Below are 22931 nucleotides of genomic sequence, written 5' to 3' on the forward strand. Positions count from 1 at the left end.
GTATGATGTTCTTGATGCCATCCGACAGCTCGTCTGGTTTTTGGTCATTGGTGTTCAATGCATCAAATCTATTCTTCAGATGATCTCTAAAATCCAGTTGAGATATAATCGAAGTCATATTTTGGCTCTTCTGGATTTGTTTTAATTTTCTTTAGCCTCAACTTGACTCTGCATATGAGCAACTGATGGTCTGTTCCACAGTCAACTCCTGGCCTTGTTTTGACTAATGATACTGAGCTTCTTTACTGCTTCCACAGTTGTAGTCAATAGGTCCCATTTTTTTTTCTTTTATTGTGATTTGGGTGAAAATTTACAGAGCAAATACACTTTCCATACAGCAGTTCACATACACTTTGTCTCATGATATTGACCACAATTTACCACAATGCAACATCTCCCCTCCTACTTCCTCCTGATAGTTACCTCTTGCCTGTGTCCATCCCTCCATTCACTCCTGCCCCCTGAGCTGTCTCCCTGAGCTTCCATTTATGTTGCTGAAACAAGGTATTTGCAATGAGTAAGTCATTGGTCTTCCAAAATTCTATCATTCAATCTACAGCGTTATTTCTATCACCAAGGCTGTATTTTCTAACTACCAATGATTTCTATTTCCATCTTTTGCATTCTAATAATCAGTAATCATCAATATATCTTGATTGCATTCAAAGTGCATTCAGAGGTTGATGAAAATAATCAGTTTCTTTATCTTTGGCTTTAGTGGTTGGTGCATAAATTTGAATAAAAGTAGTATTAACTGGTACTCCTTGTATGTGTATGGCTATTATTCTAATACTGACAGTACTGTACTCAGGATATATGTTGAAACATTCCTTGTGACGAGAAATATGATGCCTCTCCACTTCTAGTTGTCATTCCCGACACAGTACATCATATGATTATCTGATTCAAAATGGCAAATATCAGTCCATTTCAGCTCACTAATGCCTAGGATATCGATCTTTATACATTCCATTTCATTTTTGACAACTTCCAATCCTTCCCCATTCATACTTCGTACATTCCATGTTGTGATTATCAATAGATATTTGCACCTGTTTCTTCCCATTTTGAGTCATGCCCATCAGCAAATGGAGGTCCCAAAAGCTTTACTCCATCCACGTCATTAAAGCTGGCTCTATTTTGAGGAGGCACCTCTTCTGCAGTTGTACTTTGAGTGCCTTCTAACCTCAGGGGCTCATCTTCCAGCACTGTGTCAGACAATAGTTCATGGCTATTCATAAAGTTTTTAAGTACTATATCAGACAGTGTTTCACAGCTATTCATAAGGTTTTCACTGGAATTTTTCCAGAAGTGAATTGCCCCTTTCTTCTTCCCAGTCTATCTTAGTCTGGAAACTCCACTGAAACCTGTCCACCATGGATGACCCTGCTGGTGTTTGAAATACCACTGGCATATCTTCCAGCGTCTAAGCAACATGCATGCCACCACAAACTGACAGACAATGATTGTTTTGTTTTATATCAAGTAGTATTAATATTATAAGTGGTATTTATCTTTGTTTTTGAAGTCAGCTTGTATAATTCTATTAAGCTGAAATGTACTATTTTAGTTTTCTTAGATGCTACCTAAGATTTCAACTTAAATATGTTGTTGTTATGTGCCGTGGAGTCAAACCCGACTCATAGCGACCCCTCCTTGGGTTTCCGAGGCAGTATCACTACAGAAGTAGGATTGCCCAACCTTCCTTCTGAGGAATGGCTGGTGGGTTTGAACCGCCAGCCGTCTGGTTAGTAGGCAAGTGTCTTAGCCACTATGCTACCAGAGCTCCCCAACTTAAATATACTAATAGGAAATATGTACAAACACAAAAGATGGCAAGGGAAGCTATGTATCTCTTGTCTCCATCTTAAAAAATTTCTATGGAGTGGTATCACAACCCATTTTGAAATGTGGGCCTTTTATAAGATAATGCTTATTATATTATGGAAATGCAGTAACTTTTAATAATTTTTCACCTGTTAAATATTTATTATATATCATAAAAAACAAACCACACTCACGGCTGTCAAGTTGGATCTGACTCACAGCGAACCATCCTTGGGTTTCTGAGGCAGTATCATTATGGAAGTAGATTGCCTAATCTTCCTTCTAAGGAGTGGCTGGTGGGTTGGAACCACCAGCCCTATGGTTAGCAGTCAAATGCCTTAGGCACTACACCAGTTATAAGGGGAGACTGGGACATATTGCTGTGCTAGAAAGGACTTAAGTGCTTCAAACATAGGGATGTTATCTATAGAACACAGGAGCTGGTTTGAAAGGAGCTCTCCCTGGCCAAATCTGCAATAATTTATTTGAGCACCAAAATATGTAACAACAGTAATGAGTTATAGCCAGTTGAGTAAAATAGGAATTCATGAGCCAATATGGACACTAAACTAAACGAATGAATGAACAGTTAAATGGAGATGGGAAAGTCCTTTCTAATAGTAACATATCAACAAATAAATATAAAATAAATGACAGCTACAAAATCATCATTTTGCAACCATGATAGTAATAACAAATTCAGGGAAGAATCAACAATGGATGCTAAAAATAAAATATTATGTCAAAGTTTGATAAGAAACAGAATCTGACTCGACAGCAGTTAAGTTTTCAGTTTTTTTGGTTACCAAATAGGAATGGATGAGCTCACCCCTAAATAACATCTATACCTAACTCATCAGTGTTACTGCCGTCAAGTCAGATCTGACTCACAGTGACCCCTCATTGGGTTTCCGACACAATATCACTATGGAAGCAGATTGCCCAGTCTTCCTTCCGAGGAGCGGCTGGTGGGTTTGAACTGCCAGCCTTCTCGTTAGCAGTCATATGCCTTAGGTACTACGCCACCAGAACTCCTATACCTAACTATGAGGTTGGTATTTTGGTCTACATGACTGTTTGCAGTGTGCAAAAGAACACTTTCCTTTCTCATATAGAATTAACTAGGGAAAGTCTGCTGAATTCCTGCCTCTTCCTCTCCAAACTGAATATGAATGCAAAGTCATATAGTCTAATAAACATCCTCAGTTTATTTAACTATGACTCCATACTTGATTGCTAATCACAAGGCTGGCGGTTCAAACCCACCAGCCACTCCTCGGAAGGAAGATGGGGCAATTTACTTCCGTAGTGATACTGCCTCGGAAACCCAAGGAGGGGTCGTTATGAGTCAGGTCTGTTTGACGGCACATAACAACAACAACTACTATATAAAACTAAACCATGACTAAAGCATAATATCATCAAAACCTAGAAAAGGAATACAGCCATGATTAAAAATTTTTAGTACAGTGAATTAATTAAGTTTTAAAAACCCAAGGAGGGGTCGTTATGAGTAGAAATCGACTCAACGGCAGTGAGTTTGTTTGCTAAGTTTTTTACTATAGCAAATAATGGCATTATTCCTAATAGAACGATAATTTCTTTTTACATTAATATTAAATTTGTAGATGTATTACAGCAAAAGTTTTTTATATTGTTTTCTCTTCTTCAATACATCTCAAGCTATGATACACTTATCAGCAACATTAGGTCACCTTGCAGTACTCCTCAAGGAGATGGCTGAAAAAGATAATCAACTATTTTCTGTGCAAGGTCTTGATAATCATATGTGTTCTCACAGAAGCTTAGCTTTGTAAAAGCAAACAAAGAACATCAATAAACTCCTACCTGTTCTGGCATAGCTCCATGCTCAATTCCAGTCTTCAATAATCTATAGCAATTACCAAACAGGTCCCATTTTGTGAGATCATGAGCACTAAAATAAACAAAAATGCATTAACTTTATTCTAGAGTGGAAGAAAATTAAAAACTGAGCTCAGTTTCACTGGGTAGATGAATAAAATAACTTCATTTTCTTATAATACTGAAAAAGATCCAAAAAGGAAATGCTCAAGTGGTCAAACTTTACAAAAAAAGAAAAGGATTTATATTAAGAATTTATTAGAAGAAAGCAAAAATAATAAAATCTCATACATTCAACTGAAGATTACTGCCATAGAGTCAACCTAAGTTCCTATTCCATAAACAAGCAACCTTTCATTCTAACTTATTTTACTACATGAAGGTCTGTAAATGAGAGATGAAGATAAAGAAAGACAAAACCATATAAAAGAATATATAAAAAGGCTGAAAAAGTTTAGTATACTGTAGCTATTTGCATAGGTTGAGGGCTTCCCAATGAGTTAATGCTGACTTCTGAAATTTTCATTAGCTCTACTACAGAAAACTTTCTCTGACATTGGCTGACAACTTTTATTTTCAAAGGTCAAATTACTTTTTGAGTCAGTTTGTTTCTCTATGGAATTCTAAAAAAATTACTTGTGTATAAAGAAAAGGCTCAGAAAGTAGAAATTGTTTTTAAACTTTTACATATTCGTTAATGTAAACGCTGTGTGCAAATGTTCTTTTGACCACAAAGTTCTCTATTTACCTTTCTTCATGGAGAAGATAAATTTACCTCATTATAGCAGACATATAAGCTATAATTTGAAAGTGACTCTTACTACACTGATTAGAACCTTTATTCCATACTCAAATTCAACGATTCTGTTTACTCAATAAGAGCATATAACAAAATTATAAAAAAAACAATTCAGGAAAAAAGCTCACAAAAATAACTTTCACGGATTTCCTCAAATCTTCTTAGCAAGATTTCTAAAAGTTATCAATTAAGAATTCTATCTATAAAACTCTAACCACAGAATTAAGTCCATCTCATTTATTAAACATTGATGGACAAATTTTACAGTACAATGAATGATAGATCTTTTATAGTAAAAAACATAATTCATCTGGAGGAAGTCTGAAAAATGAAGAAATGAAAATACTCAGTATTTCTGAATTTCTCATTGTACTACTGATGTTAAATATTACAAAGATAAGCAGTCTATTTTATGTTTTCGAGTATATGCTATTCACTAGATCTACTTTAAATAAAACCACATACTTGTGAAAAGAAGTTAATCGTTTTAATGTAGAAAGAACATTGTAAATATCATCATCATCAGCTTCTTCTCCCTATAAATAAAAAGTATTCATCTCATTACCATAATTTGATTCATCCTCACATTCACAAGAAAATCTTTTAAAATTTACTGTCTAAATAAAAATTCTTATTATATAAATAGCATATATTCACTGTAGGTAAAAAAGAAAATACAAATAAGCAACAAGGAAAAAAAGTACTATAATCCCAGAGATAACCAATTTTTGCCATTATAAACAATATTGTGATACACATGACTTTATACACTTCTCTAATTAATACCAGAGGATAAATTCTTTGAAATTAAAATTGCTTGGTGAAAGAGTATGTACTGTCAACATTTCAATGACTGTATCAAAGATTTTACTGATTAGCAGCTATTTCTGTAGTTTGAAAATTACAATGCAAAACCATAAATAATGGTTGAAGAAGTGAAAAGTAACAATGGCAACAAGAGGACTTTTTTTTTTTTTTATTAGGATTTGGGTGAAGATTTACAGAATAAATTCACTTTTCATACAGCAGTTCACATATACTTTGTCTCATGTCATTGACCAAAATTTACAATGCAGAAGCTTCCCTCCCACTTCCTCCCCATAGTTACCTCCTCCCAGTGTCCATCCCTTCATACTCTTATGCACCCTGAGCTATCTCCCTGTGCATAAGCAGCCCTTCCTTCTCCCATGATTGTTCTCTCCAGGGCGTGTGTCTACTTGAGGTGAATGTTTAACTCACATGCCTGTACTTTGTTTGGCTGGAAACCACAGTTGTGGGTTCAATTCCAGACCTGAAGGGCAGCTAGGGGCCATAGTCTCAGTGGTTACACCAGGCTCTATTGGACCAGCAAACCTGGTCCCCACCTTCTTTTTTTTTTGCCTCCAAATGATTTTGAGTTTTGTACCACATCGTTCTCCCTCTTTATGCCGGATCTCCTACATCCCTTCCAAGTGGATGGCAGTGGTAGCTGGGCACCATCTAGTTCTTCTGGTCTCATAGTTGTATAGGTTGCAGATCGGATGGTGTACCAGTCGCTAGGACTGATTGTTTCCATTAATTTTGGTTTTCTTCTTTCTTCTTGACGAGGAGAGACCTGTTGTTGCATCTAGATGACAGCTTCCTAGCTTTTAAGGTCCCAGTCGCTACTAGCCAAAGTAGTAGGTGGAACAATGTTTTGTATAGTATGTTATGCCAGTTGAGCTTGATGTCCCCTGCGACTATGGTCCCAAGCCCGCAGGATCAACTACTCGGTCCCTCTGGGTAGCTGGCTGTGACCAAGTAATGACCATAACCTTGCCCCTTGTCAGCTCTACTATACACCTGGGAATTCTGATCATTCACATGAACTTATAGGCCCATTGTCTGCCAACCCTATATATGATCTTGGACACACTCTCCATTTAGACATACCTAATTGTTTAGCTTGTTCACCCATCTATCCATCCCTATACCCATGTTTGCTTTCACTGACAACTCAGTACTGTATATGCAAAGGGGTTCATATTTGTTGTCTGTACTGCCCATGTAACTCTCTATGTCTTTCTCATAACAAGAGGACGTTTTAAAAAAACAGTTATAGGGATTAAAAAGAAAATCCTATCAGCCTTGCTGTCAGAGCACAGACAGCTGTGGGGGTTCCAGAATGTCATACAGATTGTGGGAAGAGAAGAAAAAGGGACAACACAAAAGTAATCAGAAAAATAACCAGTTGGAGATGCTTGCTACTATCTTGGGCACACCATTGTGTGTAGGTATCCTTTATAAGAATACTTAAATTTGTACGTTCTATTCATCAGCACATCATAAAAATTCAGGTATATTAAAAAGCAAATTAGGCCCCAGAAATAGTGAATGACAAAATGAGTTAAGAATGTCAGATCTTAAAAATATTTTTTTTTAGAAAAATAAAATCTAGTTTTTATGAAACCGGTTACTTAAAGAAAATAAAGTATGACTATGGTTAAACTTTTATAAGATGCACAACTACAATAATGCTAAGTTTTTAAAAATGTAGAGAATACATTTAATAGATTTTACTTAAAAATGCAAACAACCTACATACTCAGCTTCCTTGAATAATTATTAGTCAAAATTATTATATGTACACATTAACTGTAAAACTGACCTCTTGCAATAAATCTTCCACAGAATGATTGAATCGATCTACAAACTCATCAATCAGCTGGCTTCGAGCTATGTCAACTCTGTTCTGGATGGTATATTCTTCACTGCATAAGATGCTATAGGTTTTACTGCAGGCTTCTAGAACATCTGATTCTACATGTTTCTCCACAACAAACTTAATCTGCTTTAATAAAGCATCTAGATGCTAAGGAGGAAACAAAACAAAACTATGATATTTATATTAACAATGGAAAAGAAAAATTAACATCTGTCAAATAACTAATAATCCTGTATGATTACATAAAAACAAAATAATCTAATTAATAAAACTGAATATAACAGTAGAGTTTCTATTTCATATTGTCTTACCTTTTCCATTCTACCGGTGCTATAGATTTCTAGATCGAAATACTGTGGGATCTGTAGCAAGTTTGCTACCTTCTCTGCATCTGCAGAATACTAGAAGGAGGAGATGCAAAGATACAAGAAATAATTACTTTGACACTATACAGTTATCAAACCCAGTGGGGCACCCTATCACAAAAAGGTAAATGAAAGTGTACCTTTGATAACAACATAGGAAGTGTGATAATAAAATGCTCAGTCAATTTATTTCTGTCATCAATTTGAGTTTTCCGTTCTTTGGCAGTTAGCACCTGAAAAATTAAAATGGGCAACAAATAAGAGTGTCATGTGCTAATCCATAAATCTTAAATGTTAAATAGAATGATAAACCATCATACTTGAGAACATTCAAATACTTAAAAAATTAATTAGTGAAATAAGCACATCTAGTTCTATTTAAGTTTCTATTTAACATGCACTATTACTTTATTAGGAGCTCTGGTAGCTTAGTGCCTAAGGCACTTGACTGCTAACCAGAAGACTGGCGGTTCAAACCCACCAGCCACTCCTCAGAAGGAAGATGGGGCAATCTACTTCCATAGTGATACTGCCTCGGGAACCCAAGGAGGGGTCGCTATGAGTCGGGGCTGACTCGATGGCACATAACAACAACAAACAATTACTTTATTAAGGAGCCCTGGTGGTGCAGTGATTAAGTGCTTGCCTGCTAACCAAAAGGCTGACAGTTTGAACCCATTCTGTGGAAGAAAGATGTAGCAGTCTGCTTTCATAAAGAAACCCTTGGGGCAGTTCTATTCTGTCCTATAGGATTGCTATGAGTCAGCATTCAACTTGACAGCAATAGGTTTCGTTGGTTTAAGAATCTCCAGATTTTAGATAAGTTACTACCAGTTTAGATTAAATAAAAATAAATAATTAAATATTCTACCAAATCAAAATTATTAGTATAAAAATATTGGGACTAATGTAGAAATAATTTTTATAGGATTATAATTGCATGTGTAGCAGAACTCTACATTAAGCACAAACACTTTTTAAAGTAATGCTTTTTCTTTAAATTCTAATTTTATTTTGGTAAAACACACACACATATATATGTATATAACAAAAATGTTATCATTTTACCCATTTTTAAGTGTACAATTCAGTGACATTAATTATGTTCACCATGTTGTATACGTTATACATGGATACAACCCTGACACACTCCCTTCTTAATTTTAAACCATGCAGTGTCTCTTTGTTCTGTTCAAACAACAGCCTCATGGTCTATGTACAGGCTCCTCATGAGTACAATTAAGTGTTCTGGAATTCCCATTCTTCTCAATGTTATCCACAATTTGTTACGATCCACACAACTGAATGCTTTTTCATAGCCAATAAAACACAAGTAATCATCTTTCTGGTTTTCTTTGCTTTCAGCCAAGATCCATCACATTCACTTCTGAATCCAAATTGCATTTCTGGAAGTTCCTGGTCAATATACTGCTGTAACTGTTTTTTTTTTTAATTATCTATAGTAAGATTTTACTTGCATGCAACAATAATGACATTGTTTGATAAATTTCCACATTCTGTGGGATAACCTTTCTTTAGAAGGGTACAAATATGGATCTCTTCCAGTCAGTTGGCCAGGTAATTGTTTTCCAAATCTCTTGGCATAGTTAGTGCCTCTAGTGCGGCATCTGTTTGTTGAAACATCTTAATGGGTATTCCTTCAATTTCTAGAGTCTTGTTTTTCACCAATTCCTTCAGTGCAGCCTTGACTTTTTCCTTCAGGTACCATTGATTCTTGATCATATGCCACCTCCTGAAATGGATGAACATTGACCAATTCTTTTTGGTACAGTGAGTGACTCTGTATATTCCTTCCATCTTCTTTGATGTTTCCTGCATCATTTAATATTTTGCCCACAGAATCTTTTAATACCATAACTCGAGGCTTAAATTTTTTCTTCAGTTCTTTTAGCTTAAGAAATGCCAAGTGTGGTTCTTCCCTTTTGGTTTTCTAACTCCGGGTCTTTGCACATTTCATTATAATAATTGGCTTTCTCTTTTCGAGCTGCTCTTTGAAATCTTTTGTTCAGCTCTTTCATCCTGTCAGTTCTTCCATTTGCTTTAGCTACTCTCCTTTCAAGGGCAAGTTTCAGAGTCTCTTCTGACATCCATTTTGGTCTTTTCTTTCTTTTCCTGTCTTTTTAATGACCTTCCAGGCTGCCCTTAAAGCTGCTCCAAAACACCTCCATGCCTGGCTCACCTTCTGGATGATGTTCTTGATGCCATCCCACAATTCCCCTGGTTTTGCCTGCTAACCAAAAGGCTGACAGTTTGAACCCATTCTGTGGAAGAAAGATGTAGCAGCAGTCTGCTTTCATAAAGAAACCCTTGGGGCAGTTCTATTCTGTCCTATAGGGTTGCTATGAGTAGATCAAATCTTTCTTTAGATGGTCTCTAAATTCAGGAGGGATATAATCAAGGTCATATTTTGATTCTTGTGGACTTTTAAAAACTGTCTTCAACTTGACCTTGAACTTGCACATGAACAGTTGATGGTCTGTTCCCCAGTCAGCTCCTGGACTTGTTTTGGCTGAAGATACTGAGTTTCTCCACGGCCTCTTACCACAGATGCAGTCAATCTGATTCCTGCGTACTCCATCTGGTGATGTCCACGTGTGTTGTTGAAAAAAGGCATTTTGCAAGTCGTTGGTCTTGCAAAATTGCATCATGTGTTTTCCAGTGTTATTTCTATCACCAAGGCTGTATTTTCCAACTATTGGTGATTCTTCTTTGTTTACAACTTTTGCATTCCAATCACCAGTGATAATCAACACATCTTGATTATATGTTCAGTCAATTTCAGACTGCAAAGTTGGTAAAAATCTTCAATTTCTTCATCTTGGCTTTGATGGTTGCTGCATAAATTTGAATAATGGTAGTATTAAATGGTCTTCCTTGTAGGCAAATAGATATTATCCTATCACTGACAGCACTGTACTTCAGGATAAATCTTGAAACACTCTGTGTCATGATGAATACCACATCATTCTTCTTCAATTTGTCATTCCTGGCATAGTAGATCATTATGGTTGTCTGATTCAAAATGGTCAAAACCAGTCCATTTCAGCTCACTGATGCCTAGGGTATCAATCTTTATGCCTTCCATTTCATTTTTAACAACTTCCAATTTTCCTAGATTCATACTTTCTACATTCCATGTCCTGATTATTAATGGATGTTTGCTGCTGTTTCTTCTCATTTTGAGTCATGCCACATCAGTAACTGGAGGTTCTGGAAGGTTTACTCCAACCTTATCATTAAGATAAGTTCTACTCTGAGGAGGAAGCTCTTCCTTAGTCGTATTTTGAGTGCCGTCCAACCTGATGGGTTCATCTTTCGACACTGTATTGGACACTGTTTCAGGGCTATTCAGAGAGTTTTCCAGTAATACATCAGATAGGGTTTCATTGCTATTCATATGGTTTTCACCTTCTAGTCCGGCCTAAAAGCTGCTCCCAAACACCCTGGCGCCTGGCTCACCTTCCAGGCTGCCCTTAAAGCTGCTCTAAAGCATCCCCACACCCTGCTCACCTTCTGGGCCACTTTTAAAGCTGCTCCAAAACACCTCCGCCTTGATACAATGTGTTGTGTTATTGTTATGTGCTGTCGAGTCAGACCCGACTCATTGCTACCCCTCCTTGGGTTGCCGAGGCATTATCACTATGGAAGTAGACTGCCCAGTCTTCCTTCCGAGGAGTGGCTGGTGGGTTTGAACCACCAGCCTTCTGGTAAGCAGTCAAGTGCCTTAGGCACTATGCTACCAGAGCTCCCTGATACAATGTAGCCATAAGAAAATAAAGATCTCTACATACAGATATGCGATGACCTACAAGATATAAAGTCTACTATCTTTTGTGTAAGACTAGAGTAGGATAAGAATAAGAATACATACACAGCAAAATCTGTGACAGCTAGAATCTGTCTAAGGTGGAAACCTGCCAAGAGAGGGAAAACTAACTATTTTCCACTAAAGTAAGAGAACAAAGAGGTAAGACTGCACCCTGCCAAAGGAAGACAATTTGTAAGACCTGGAAAAAATATGGCAGTCCTGTAATATTTTTGCTTTTCCTTTCCTATTTGGATGGTGGCTTCACAGACTAAGTTAGGAAGTATACCTTTCCTCTTTGTTTGAAAAGGATTAATATTTTTAAAATTCACCAGTGAAGTTATCTGGTCTTGAGCTTTTCTTTGTTGGGATATTATTATAGGGCAAGTAAAAATGCCCCAAAACTTTCACACCATTCAAAATGGCCTTTTCTTGAGTCAGCATTTGCTAGGTTGCTGTAAACTTTTATGTATTTTTCAAAGTTCTAACAAAGTTCGTGCTGACAGATTTTACGTTTCTCAATGTTTCTGTCAGGGGATGGGAGTTTGGACTCTACCGTTTTGTTCCCTAACATGTTGACTACCAACTCTCTTAGAAACACTAAACTAAGTGAGCTAAGCCACTCCCCAATTCCTAACCCTCAGTAACTATATGAGATAATGAAGGCTTACTGTTCTGAACTTTAAGTTGTAGAGTAATTGGTTTCATAGCAATGGATAACTAATACAAACAGTTAAGGTAAAAAACGAGCCTGGGATATTCTGTTCTGAAAAATAGTAAGAGTGCTCAAAAATGGTAAGACAAGTCAAAAGAACGAACAAGACTTAGTAAGCTTGAAGGGGCTGTCGTTAGTTAATATTAAGACAACATTTTATTTAACAAACACCATGTATGATGGAAAATTTCAAAAACACTCAAAAGTAGAGCAATAACCACTAGCATTCTGTGATTGTTCTTTTATCAACTTTAACAAGTTTCACTTTGTTTTTGGCTTTTAAAGCAAATTCTTGGTATATAATTTCATGCATAAATATTTACATATATGTCTCTAACAGAAGAGGATTTAAAAATAATAAAACTTCAATGATTTTTAACAAAATTAAACCATAATTCTTTAATATCATTTCATACCCAGTTCACAGTTCTCTCAAAACTTATGTTTTTAAAGTTTGTTCAAATCAGGCTCCAAACAATGGCATTAGGTTGGCACGACCATTAAACTTCTTTAGTCTCTAATAGTTTTATCTTCCCACACTGTGAATTTGGCTAAATGAATCCCTATATTCTCATTTAACATATATATATATGTTGTTGTTGTTATTTGCCATCGAGTCGGCCCCGACTCCTAGCAACCCCTCCTTGGGTTTCGGAAGCAGTTATCACTATGGAAGTAGGATTGCCCAACCTTCCTTCTGAGGAGTGGCTGGTGGGTTTGAACCCTCCTGGTTAGCAGTCAAGTGCCTTAGGCACTATGCTACCAGAGCTCCTATACACACACACACACACACACACACAATAACTTTATTTATAAATTTGTAGTTTGTTCTAGAAAGAAGCTTGATTACATTTAGATCCTTCCTACCTCCTCTATCCCTCATGTATACCTCAAAGACAGTACTGTGAACTTCATGTTGTATTACATTCGGAGGAATAAAACATGTGGTGGTTCTATGTCCAAGGGTGTTAAGATTATTAAGTAGGTTCATGTGATGTCAGACCAATCCAACCATTATGAAGTTCACCATGAACTTTTTTATCTAATTGGAAACTACTAACAATATATTATTAATTTTTTTCATTATTTCAGTGGGGTTACAGAATGGCAGTATTTTATTTCTATCACTCCTCTATCTGTTACTATGATTCTTGTATCAAAAAAGTTTGCCTTACCAACTACATGGTTGTCCTGAAACCTTAGCATAACAAATATAGGAAAATAGGACAAGTAAATCCTGATATGATGTACTAGTAAGTATAAAAAATTATTGCCAAAAATCTATAACCTGATTCTGAGTAAGCCTTCAGCACAAACCTTCAGATTATAAAAAAATTCAAGATGGAGAAAAACAAACAGTGCCATGAAGTGACAGAGAAATTCTAAAGGATAAGTATCAGTTCCCCTCTCTCTCCTGGTTACTTTTTCTTCATTATCAAAAGAATAATATTATAATTTTGAACTCTAATTGTTGAACCATGTATTTCTCTTTTCAATTCTTATAGTTTTCTTTCATATATATTTTGGGGCCATGTTGTTTTCTGTTAAATGCCATTGAGTTAGTTCCCACACATAGCAACTCTGAACAGCAGAACGCAACACTGCCCAGTCCTGCACCATCCACACCATTGCTCCCATGCTTCAGCCCAATGTGTCAATCCATTTCACCGGGAATTTTTACCAAGCATGATGTCCTTCTCCAGAGACTGAAAATAGGTCCAAAGTATGTGAACTTCCATCATACTCCTTTCTAATAAGTATTCTGGCTATACTTTTTCCAAGGCAGATTGTTCATTCTGGTAGTCCATGTTATATTCAGTATTCTTTGCAACACCAACATTCAAATGTATCTATTCTTTGGTTTTCCTTATTTATTGTCCAGCTTTCGCATATATGTAAGGTGACTGAAGATACCATGGTTTGGGTCAGGCATGCCTTAATCCTCAAAGTGACATCTTTGCTTTTTAAACATTTTAAAGAGGTCTTTGACAGTAGAAATTTGCCCAATGCAATACATTGTTTTATTTCTTGACTGCTGCTTCCGTGGGCATTGATTGTGGATGCAAGTAAAATTAAATCCTTCACAACTTCAAGGAAAGCAACTGCTATTAGGTATGTATAAATACGTAATTTTTATATCCTCCCAACATATCGAACCCTTTATCATAAAATGTTCCTCTTTATCTCTAGCAATATTTCTCTTAAAGTCTGTTTGTCTGATATTAATAACCTCTCCACTTGTGTTATGGTTATTCTTTTTATGGCATATCTTTTGTCATCCTATTAATTTCAACATATTATGTCCTTGAATTTAAAATATTGCTGATAGACAAAATATAGTTGGACCTTACTTTTTAATCAGTCTGACAATCTGTCTTTTGATTACAGTATCTACTATATTCATATTTAATGTATTTTTTTATATGGTTGCATTTACACCAGCTATTTGTTTTCTATATGCCCCATATCTTTTTTGTCCTCTTTTCTTTACTCCCTTCTTTTAAGTTGTTGTTGTTAGATGCTGTCCAGTTAATTTTGACTCAAAGAGACCCTATATGACAGAACAGAACTGCTTGATAAGATTTTCTAGGTTGTAATCTTCTAGAAGGAGATTGCTAGGAATTTCTTCCAGGGAGTCTTTGAGTGGGTTCAAACTGCCAACCTTTCGATTAGCAGGTGAGTGCTTAACCATTGCAACACCAGGGTTCCTTTCTTTTAAAAAATGCATTTTATTGAAACATAATTTATATACAGTGAAATACACAAAACTAAAGTGACATGGGTCAATGCATTTCCCACTTCCCAGGGTTCCCTCCCCTCCCTTCCTATTTGTCTTTCTGTGATTGACTTATTTCACTCAGCGTAATGTCCTCCAAGTTCCTCCATGTTAAGCAGTGTTTTGCAGCCTCTACATTATTCTATACTGCTGCATAGCATTCCATTGTATGTATGTGCCATAGTTTGGTCATCCACTCTTCCACTGATGGGCACATAGGTTGTTTCCATCTTTTTGCTATTGTAAACAGTGCTGCAATGAACATGGGTGTGCACATACCTGTTTCTGTCCTGGCTCTCACTTCTCTAGGATATGTACCTAGTAATGGGACTGCTAGATCAAACGGTATCTCCAATTTCAGCTTTCTAAGGAATTGCCATACTGCTTTCCACAGTGGTTGTATCACTTCACAATCCCACCAGCAATGTATGAGAGTCCCAATCTCTCCACATCCCCATCAGGGTTTGTTACTTTCTGTCTCACTGAACCTTGCCATGAGTGCAGGGGTGAGATGGTATCTCATTGTTGTTTTTGATTTGCATCTCTCTGATGGCCAATGATCATGAGCATCTCTTCATGTATTTGCTGGCCGCCTGAATATCCTCCTTGGTGAACTGTTTATTCACGTATTCGGTCAATTTTTGAATTGGATTGTTAATCCCTTTGCTGTTGAGGGGTTAAGAGTTTCCTATTAATCTTAAGAGATAAGTCCCTTGCGAAATATGTAATTATCAACAAGTATGACTTTGTGGCTGTTACTGAGTTAATGTGGTTTTCCATGTTGTTCATTTCTTTGTTCCATGTAATTTTTTGTGCTGAGCTCGTTTTGTTTATGAATCGTGTTATCACTTCCTTTGTTGCTATTGTTTTAGTATTTACTAAATATTGTGCTGGTCCTCTTTTTTATTTTGATGTGAAGGTTTATCTTTTTTTTTTTTTTTTCTTTTGAGGTTACCTGTGATTTATAGCTTTCTTCCCAAATTTAGAACAGCCCATTCTATCTTGTAGTTGTCTTGACTTCCCTATAATCTAGAAGTTCTGTAATGACACAGTTTTTTCCCTCTTTTTGGTTTGTAGTTGTCCTCATTTGTCAATTGATGTCTCTGGTTCCCTGTTTATAATCTTGTAGGCTTCTTTACTTTGGATACTTTCATAGCTAGGTTGGTTTCTGGGTTATATCATCATGTGTGTTAATGGTCAGTTGTTGTTGGCTGTTGTTGCTTCTCTGTTCAAAGGATTCCCTTTAGCATCTGTTGTACAGCTGGTCTGGTTTTTAACAAATTCCCTTAATTTTTGCTTATCTGGAAATGTCCTAATTTCACCACCATATTTGAGGGACAGTTTTGCTGGGTACATAATTCTTGGTTGGAAATTTTTCTCTTTCAGACTTTTATATATACCATATCCCATTGTCTTCTTGCCTACATGGTTTCTGCCAAGAAATCTGAGCTTAGTCTTATTGGTTGCCCCTTGTAGGTAACTTTTTGTTTTTCCCATGCTGCTTTCAGGATTCTCTGTCTTTGGTTTTGGTGAGTTTGATGATGATTTGTCTTGGTGATTTTCTTTTGGGGTCTATCCTGTTTGGAGTTCACTGGACTTCTTGAATGGATATATTCTCATCTTTCATCATACCAGGAAAATTCTCTTACAACAAATCTTCAACAATTTTTTTCACTAGTTTTCCTGTTCTAAATTCCAATTACATGTAGGTTATTCCTTTTGATGGCATCCCACATTAACCTTAGGCTTTCTTCATTTTGTTTTGATCTTTTTTGATTGATTGCTTTCCAAAGAAGTACTGAGGTATTTACCTTCAATCTCACTAATTCTGTCTTCCATTGATTCAATTCTACTCCTTTACCTGTTCAATCTTATCTTTTTCTGAAAATTTAGTATTAATCTTCTAGGTTTCCATCTGTAGATTTTGTATCATTTCTAATTTTTTATTTATTTTGTCATTTTGTTCTGGTATTGTCTTTCAAAATTGTTATAGGGTTTTCTCTGTGTTTTCCTTAATTTTGTCAGAGTTTTCCCTGATCTGTCTCTCAATCTGTTGAAGATAGCTAAATATACTTCTTCTGAATTCCGTATCAGGGAGTTCCAATGCAGCATTTTCCTCAGGGATGTGTTTTAGGTCTATATCCTGGTCCCTTGTTTCTCCTGGTTTATCTTGGTTCTTTGTGTGGACTGTGATGCTCTGTTGTCTCTGAGACACTGTGATGTTTTTGTGTTTATATTTAACTGGTGATTGTATGTTGGAATGACTTGCCCATGATTTTTGCTTTCTTTGTATGTTATCTACATAAACAGGGCATGTGCTCTTCTATTCGCTAGTTGGTAGCACTTATACACTAACCACCTGTCTCCTTCCCATTGTCAGCCTCTCCGTGTGTACCTGCCATCCTTGGCAAATGGAACCTATTCTTAGATCCCTGGAATCCGGATGAGAATTTTGTCACTTTAAAATCCAAAATGGCACCGCTTGTAAACATTCAAAGTGCTGCGTCCTCCAGACAGCTAGAAGTCTACAGCTCAGGTTGTCTCCCTCCTTGCTGTTTCTCTTCCTAGTCATAGGCCACCAGTGCAGTCATCCCCGCAGCCGTTGGCAATTCAAGCTTATCTTTAGGTCAATTTTCAGGTCTCAACACCATTGGAAATATACAGGTCATTGGTCCCCTCAGAGTAGATAACAGTCCACTGCTCTGACCGTCTCTGTACTCACTGTTTTCGTTCAGGTTTTTCCACTAGTTGCTACCTAAGCCACTTCTGTATACTTCCTTCAAAGCTCAGGGCTCCAGGATTATCTTCTGTATCTCTGTCAATTGGTTTCTCTTTTCTTTGTTGAAGAGGGTCTGTGTAGCTTGTCTGCTTATTCCGCCAACTTCTGAGAAGTCACCAGGGCTCCTTTCTTTTAAGTTAGATAAACTTTATTTTAGTGTAGCATTTTAATTTTTCTGTTGATTTTTTTCTTTGGTTTTTAATCTGCGTGGTTATTCTATGGAGCATAATATACATCTTTAACTTATGACTATCTTCTTCAGGTTAATACTGAATTAATTCCAGCAAAATACAGCAATTCTGTTTCAATACAGTTCCTCTTCTTTTTGTGGTATTACTGTCACATATATCACATTTGTTGTTGTTAGGTGCCAGCATGTCTGGTTTGTTTTGAATCAGTGACCCCATGTACAACGGAATGAGATACTGTCAGGTCTTGAAACACCTTATGAGTAGCAGTAACACACATTACATTTATACATATTATAATTTCAACACTACAGTGCTATGATTATTGCCTTAAATAATTTTATACATTTTTAAGGAGATTAAGAAAAAAAGTACTATTTTATATCTACCCACATATTTTCCATTTCTGGGGCTCTTCATTCCTTCCTATGGATTAGCATTACCATCTGGTATTGCTCCTCAGCAGTTTGAAAGATTTCTTTCAGTATTTCTTGAAAGACAAGTCTGGAGCAACAAATTTTCTCATTGTTTATCTGGGAACATCTTCATTTGGCATCATTTTACAAACTGCATTCATCTGTTGCTTTTAAGATTATTTTTGTCTTTGTCTTTCAATAGTTTCACTATGATGCGTCCAGGTGTGTGGACCTATTTATGTTTATACCAGTTAGGTTTTGTTAAGCTTCTTGGATCTGTGAATTGTTTTTCATGAAATTGGAAGTTTTCAGTCATTATTCAAGTATTTTTCCTCCTTTCATTCTCTCCTCTCTGGGATTCCCATTGTACATATTTTGGTGCACTTCTACCATACATTTCTGAAGCTCTATTCATGGTTTTTAAATCTTTTTTCCTCTGTTCTTGAGAATAGGTAACTTTTATTAATCCATCTTTAAGCTTACAGTTTCTGCTGTAAACTCAGTTCACTGCTACTGAGTTCATGAAGTGAATTTTAAATTTCCATCACTATACTTTTCAAATCTAGAGTATTAGTTTTTCATTATTAAGATTCCTGATTTTTTGTTATTATATTTTTCTGTAATTTCTTGAACATATTTATAAAAAAGTACAATGAAGTCTTTTTCTGCTGAATAAAATCTCTGGGCTTACTCAGAAGTCATTTCCATAATGTCTTTTTTCCCTGAGCATGATCATACTTCTATGTTTTTTTGAAAATGGACTTTTTTTTCAGATAATATAGTAAGTATGGATTTGATCTGTTTTCCTGTTTCATTTCATTATAAGTGTGTAATCTGTTTCCCCATGGTTTGTAGCCACTACTATCTTTGCTCAAATATTTTTACTCTTTTCATACTGTCTCCCCACAGGTCATCCTTGTGTTTGAATTGAGTGCTGATAAGCCAATGATTTGGACACAGCCTGTGCTCCAACACCTCAAACATCTAGGTTTCTCCCCTCTGCTAAATGTTCTGTTTGTAGGTAGAGAACACATTCAAAGTTCAGCCAGTTCTTAAGTTTCCCTTGACTTTCACTTTTGTTGGGTTGTGTTCGGTCTCCTCAGCACATGCATGTAGTTTCTCAGTCAGCCAGAGATGTGTGGAGAGCCATCTGACTCTTTTCTGGCTCTTTCATTTTTTAAATCAGGATTTCCTAGTTTAATTTCTGGCTGGTCTGCCATTCTTGCCAACTATGACCACAATCTCAAAATATCCAAGCTGTGAGTTTCCCTGTTTGTTTTTCCCAAGTTAGCCACTTCTAGTTGACAAAACTGCATGTGTTTGCCATTGTCCCATTCTGAGCACACCTCTTCTGGCAGCAAAGTTGCTGATTTTTAAACTACATTTCTTGGCAATGAAGCTTGCAAGGTGTGTGTGTATACTGTAATCCTAGGCCAAAAATAAAAAAGACTATAGACTCCTGCTCCTCCTATCTGAACATCCAGTACTTTTTCAAGAATAAATATATCTCAACTTGTTGTCTACCTTTGGTGAATTTCCAGAACCCTAATATGATTCTTTATGATAATTTTTTTCACTTTCACACTTTTTTTCTTTTTTAAGCAAAGAGGATTTGCTGAACTCTTCATACAACCTTAGCCAATAGTCCTGTGATTTTCTCAATTCATCTTTAATACCAGTAACAAGCATACTGCTGTTGCTGTTAGATGCATCAAGTCAGTCTCAATTCACAGTGATCCTACGTACAACAGAACAAAACATGGCCCAGTTCTTTGCCATCCTCACAATCACTGTTATGCTTGAGCCCACTGTTGCAGCTACTGTGTCAATCAATCTCATTGAGGGTCTTTCCCTTTTTTGCTCTCTACTTTTACCAAGCATCCAAGCATGATACTCTTCTCCAGGGACTAGTCTCTTCTGATCACATGACCAACGTACAAGAAATGAAGTCTCGTGATCCTTGCTTCTTAGGAGCCTTTCAGCTGTATTTCTTCCAAGACAGATCTGTTCATTCTTCTAGAAGTCCAGGATATATTCAATATTCTTTGCCAACACTGTAATTCAAACACATTAATTCTTCTTCTGTCTTCCATATTCATTGCTCAGTTTTCATATGCATATGAAGCTAATGAAAAGACAATAGCTTGGGTTAGGTACACCTTAGTCTCGAAAGTGACATCTTTGCTTTTTAATACTTTAAGAGGTCTTTTGCAGTAGATTTGCCCAATGCAATATGTCATTTAATTTTCTGACTGCTACTTCATGGGACGTTGACTGTGGATCCAAGTAAAATGAAATCCTTGTCAACTTCAATCTTTTCTCAATTTATCTTTATCTCAATTTATCACACTGTTGCTTATTGGTCCAGCTGTGAGGATTTTTGTTTTCTTTATGTTGAGGTGTAATCCATACCAATGGGGTATTAACCCTATTTTACAAATAAGAAAGTTAAGGGATAAAGAAAAAAAACAACTAGCTGAAAAATCACATAGTTGCTAAATGGCAAAGCTTACAAACTAGTCAGTATACTTTCAGGGACTGTCTACACTTTTAACAGATATGAATATACATATTCTTAAAGTACTATATAACTACTGTAATAGAAGAAAATAACGGAAGTGTATAGAAGGTGCTACAGATGCATGGAGGAAACAACCTATTTTCAGAACCTGAATACAGTAGACAAGATATAAAGATGAAGTATCAGAGAATGTATCATCTTATACAAATACCATGTTTATATGAATACAAACACCAGGAAAATTTTCAAATATTTAAGATAGTTAGTTATATTTAAAAAGCCTTTTTGTGACTGCTCACTAATACAACTTACTCTCTTGCCGGTACCCCTTCCCACTGGAGGATGTGCCTCAGCAGCTTGACGAATTGTACAAACCATTAGTTCTATAAGAGCACTCTCTTGACGATCAGACATTGCTAAAGTGAAACAAAACACATTAGTATAAGTAGTTCTGCAATAATCATTGTTTAAAAGTGAACACAGTAATAAAAAAGTAACTGCAACAATACTGTTATTACTGATTATTTTAAAGACAGAAGTTAAGGTCTACTATATTTTGCTTTTTTTCTTTTTGTAAGAAGTGATAACATGCTTGCTGTTATAAGTCAAATAAAAAAGAGATATACAAAGTAAAGAAAAAGAGAGAACTCTTATGTCTCGTAATAGCTGGTTCTCTTCTAATACCATACTTCGGGGTTAGGTAATTCCAAAATTTTACTGTATTTCCTTTTACATCATTTCAAAGATCAGAATAGGGTTTCCTTTCTTTTTTTCTTTCTTAATAAAACCAAAGTCACATTATATATAGAGACATATATATCAAAAATTGACAACAGATTTTGAATGTCTTTCAAATCAGTGTAAAAAGACATGAATAATTATTTGAATTACAAAATATTACACAATTTATGTACCACAATTTAGTTAACCTCCTCCTACTAGTGGTGATTCAATATATTTCCAGATTTTTTATACTAGAAACTGCAATAAACATCATCAATACCTATATACTTAACAGATATCTTTATCTCTGTAGAATAAATTCCCAGAAGGGAGTTAACAGTCAAAGGGAAAAATCTTGATACCAATAAATCATAAAGGTTACTTATTCCAATTCACATCCTTAACTGCAGTGATGGCAATGACTGGCTCCTTGTATACCCGCTAGCACTGGATGTTATAAATTTCTTTAGTTTTGGCTAATCCAATAGTTGGAAAATGATATTTTCTTGTTAATTTGCTCCTTCCTATATATGAACTAATGAAATGCAATATATTTTCTTGGTTATTGGCTTAGTATCCTTTTTCTAAGATTATTCTATGTTTATTCTTTGTCCATTTTTATACAGGCAGTCTCCGGATTACAAATGAGTTCTGTTTGAAACCTGTGTTTAAGTTGAGCTTGTACGTAAGCTGGAACAATTAGGTTAAGGTTCGTATCTAACGTCAGTTAGATATGACGTCAAATGTTTGTCTTGTTTGTTGTTGTTGTCAGGTGTCACCGAGTTGGGTCAGACTCATAGTGACCCTATAGACAACAGAACGGAACACTGCCCAGTTGTGCACCATCCTCAAAATCCTTGCTATACTTGAGTCCATCGTTGCAGCCACTGTGTCAATTCATCTTGTTGAGTCTTTCTCTTTTTTCACTGCCCTTCCACTTTACCAAGCAAGATCTCCTCCACAGAATAACCCCTTCTGACAACATGCACAAAGTAGGTGAGACAAAGTGTGGCCATTCTCGCTTCCAAGGAACTTTCCAGCTGTACTTCTTCAGGGCAGACTTGTTTGTTCTTGGTATTTTCAGGATTCTCTGCCAACGCCACAATTCAAAGGCATCAAGTCTTTGCCAGTCTTTTTTATTCACTATCCAGCTTTCACATACATATGAGGTGACTGAAAAGACCATGGCTTGGGTCAGGCGCACCTTAGTTTTCAAAGTGACCTTTTTGCTCTTAAACACTTTAAAGAGGTCTTTTGCAGCAGATTTGCCCAGTGCAATATGACATCTGATTTCCTGACTGCTACTTCCATGGGTGTTGATTGTGGATCCAAGTAATATGAAATCTTTGACAACTTCAATCTTTTTTCCATTTATCATGATGCTTATTGGTCCAGTTGTAAGGATTATCATTTTCTTTATATTGAGGTGTAATCCATACTGAAAACTGTA

At 36.1% G+C, this 22931-nt stretch overlaps 1 protein-coding gene across 1 annotated transcript in view; it reads right to left on the reverse strand.

Moving 5' to 3' along the window:
• STAG1 (stromal antigen 1) overlaps positions 1–22931 on the reverse strand; it is a 528154-nt gene that overhangs the window by 69315 nt on the left and 435908 nt on the right. The window contains exons 15-20 of the mRNA XM_007937169.2: positions 21071–21174; positions 7678–7770; positions 7484–7573; positions 7116–7319; positions 4955–5025; positions 3676–3763 (exon numbers count right to left, since the gene is read on the reverse strand). Of these exons, the coding sequence (XP_007935360.1) occupies positions 3676–3763; positions 4955–5025; positions 7116–7319; positions 7484–7573; positions 7678–7770; positions 21071–21174 (650 nt within the window). The remainder of the gene's footprint in view (positions 1–3675; positions 3764–4954; positions 5026–7115; positions 7320–7483; positions 7574–7677; positions 7771–21070; positions 21175–22931) is intronic.

This window comes from Orycteropus afer, unplaced genomic scaffold, assembly GCF_000298275.1.
Source record: "Orycteropus afer afer isolate SDZICR_OR568_19922 unplaced genomic scaffold, OryAfe1.0 scaffold00003, whole genome shotgun sequence".
Lineage (NCBI taxonomy): Eukaryota > Metazoa > Chordata > Mammalia > Tubulidentata > Orycteropodidae > Orycteropus > Orycteropus afer.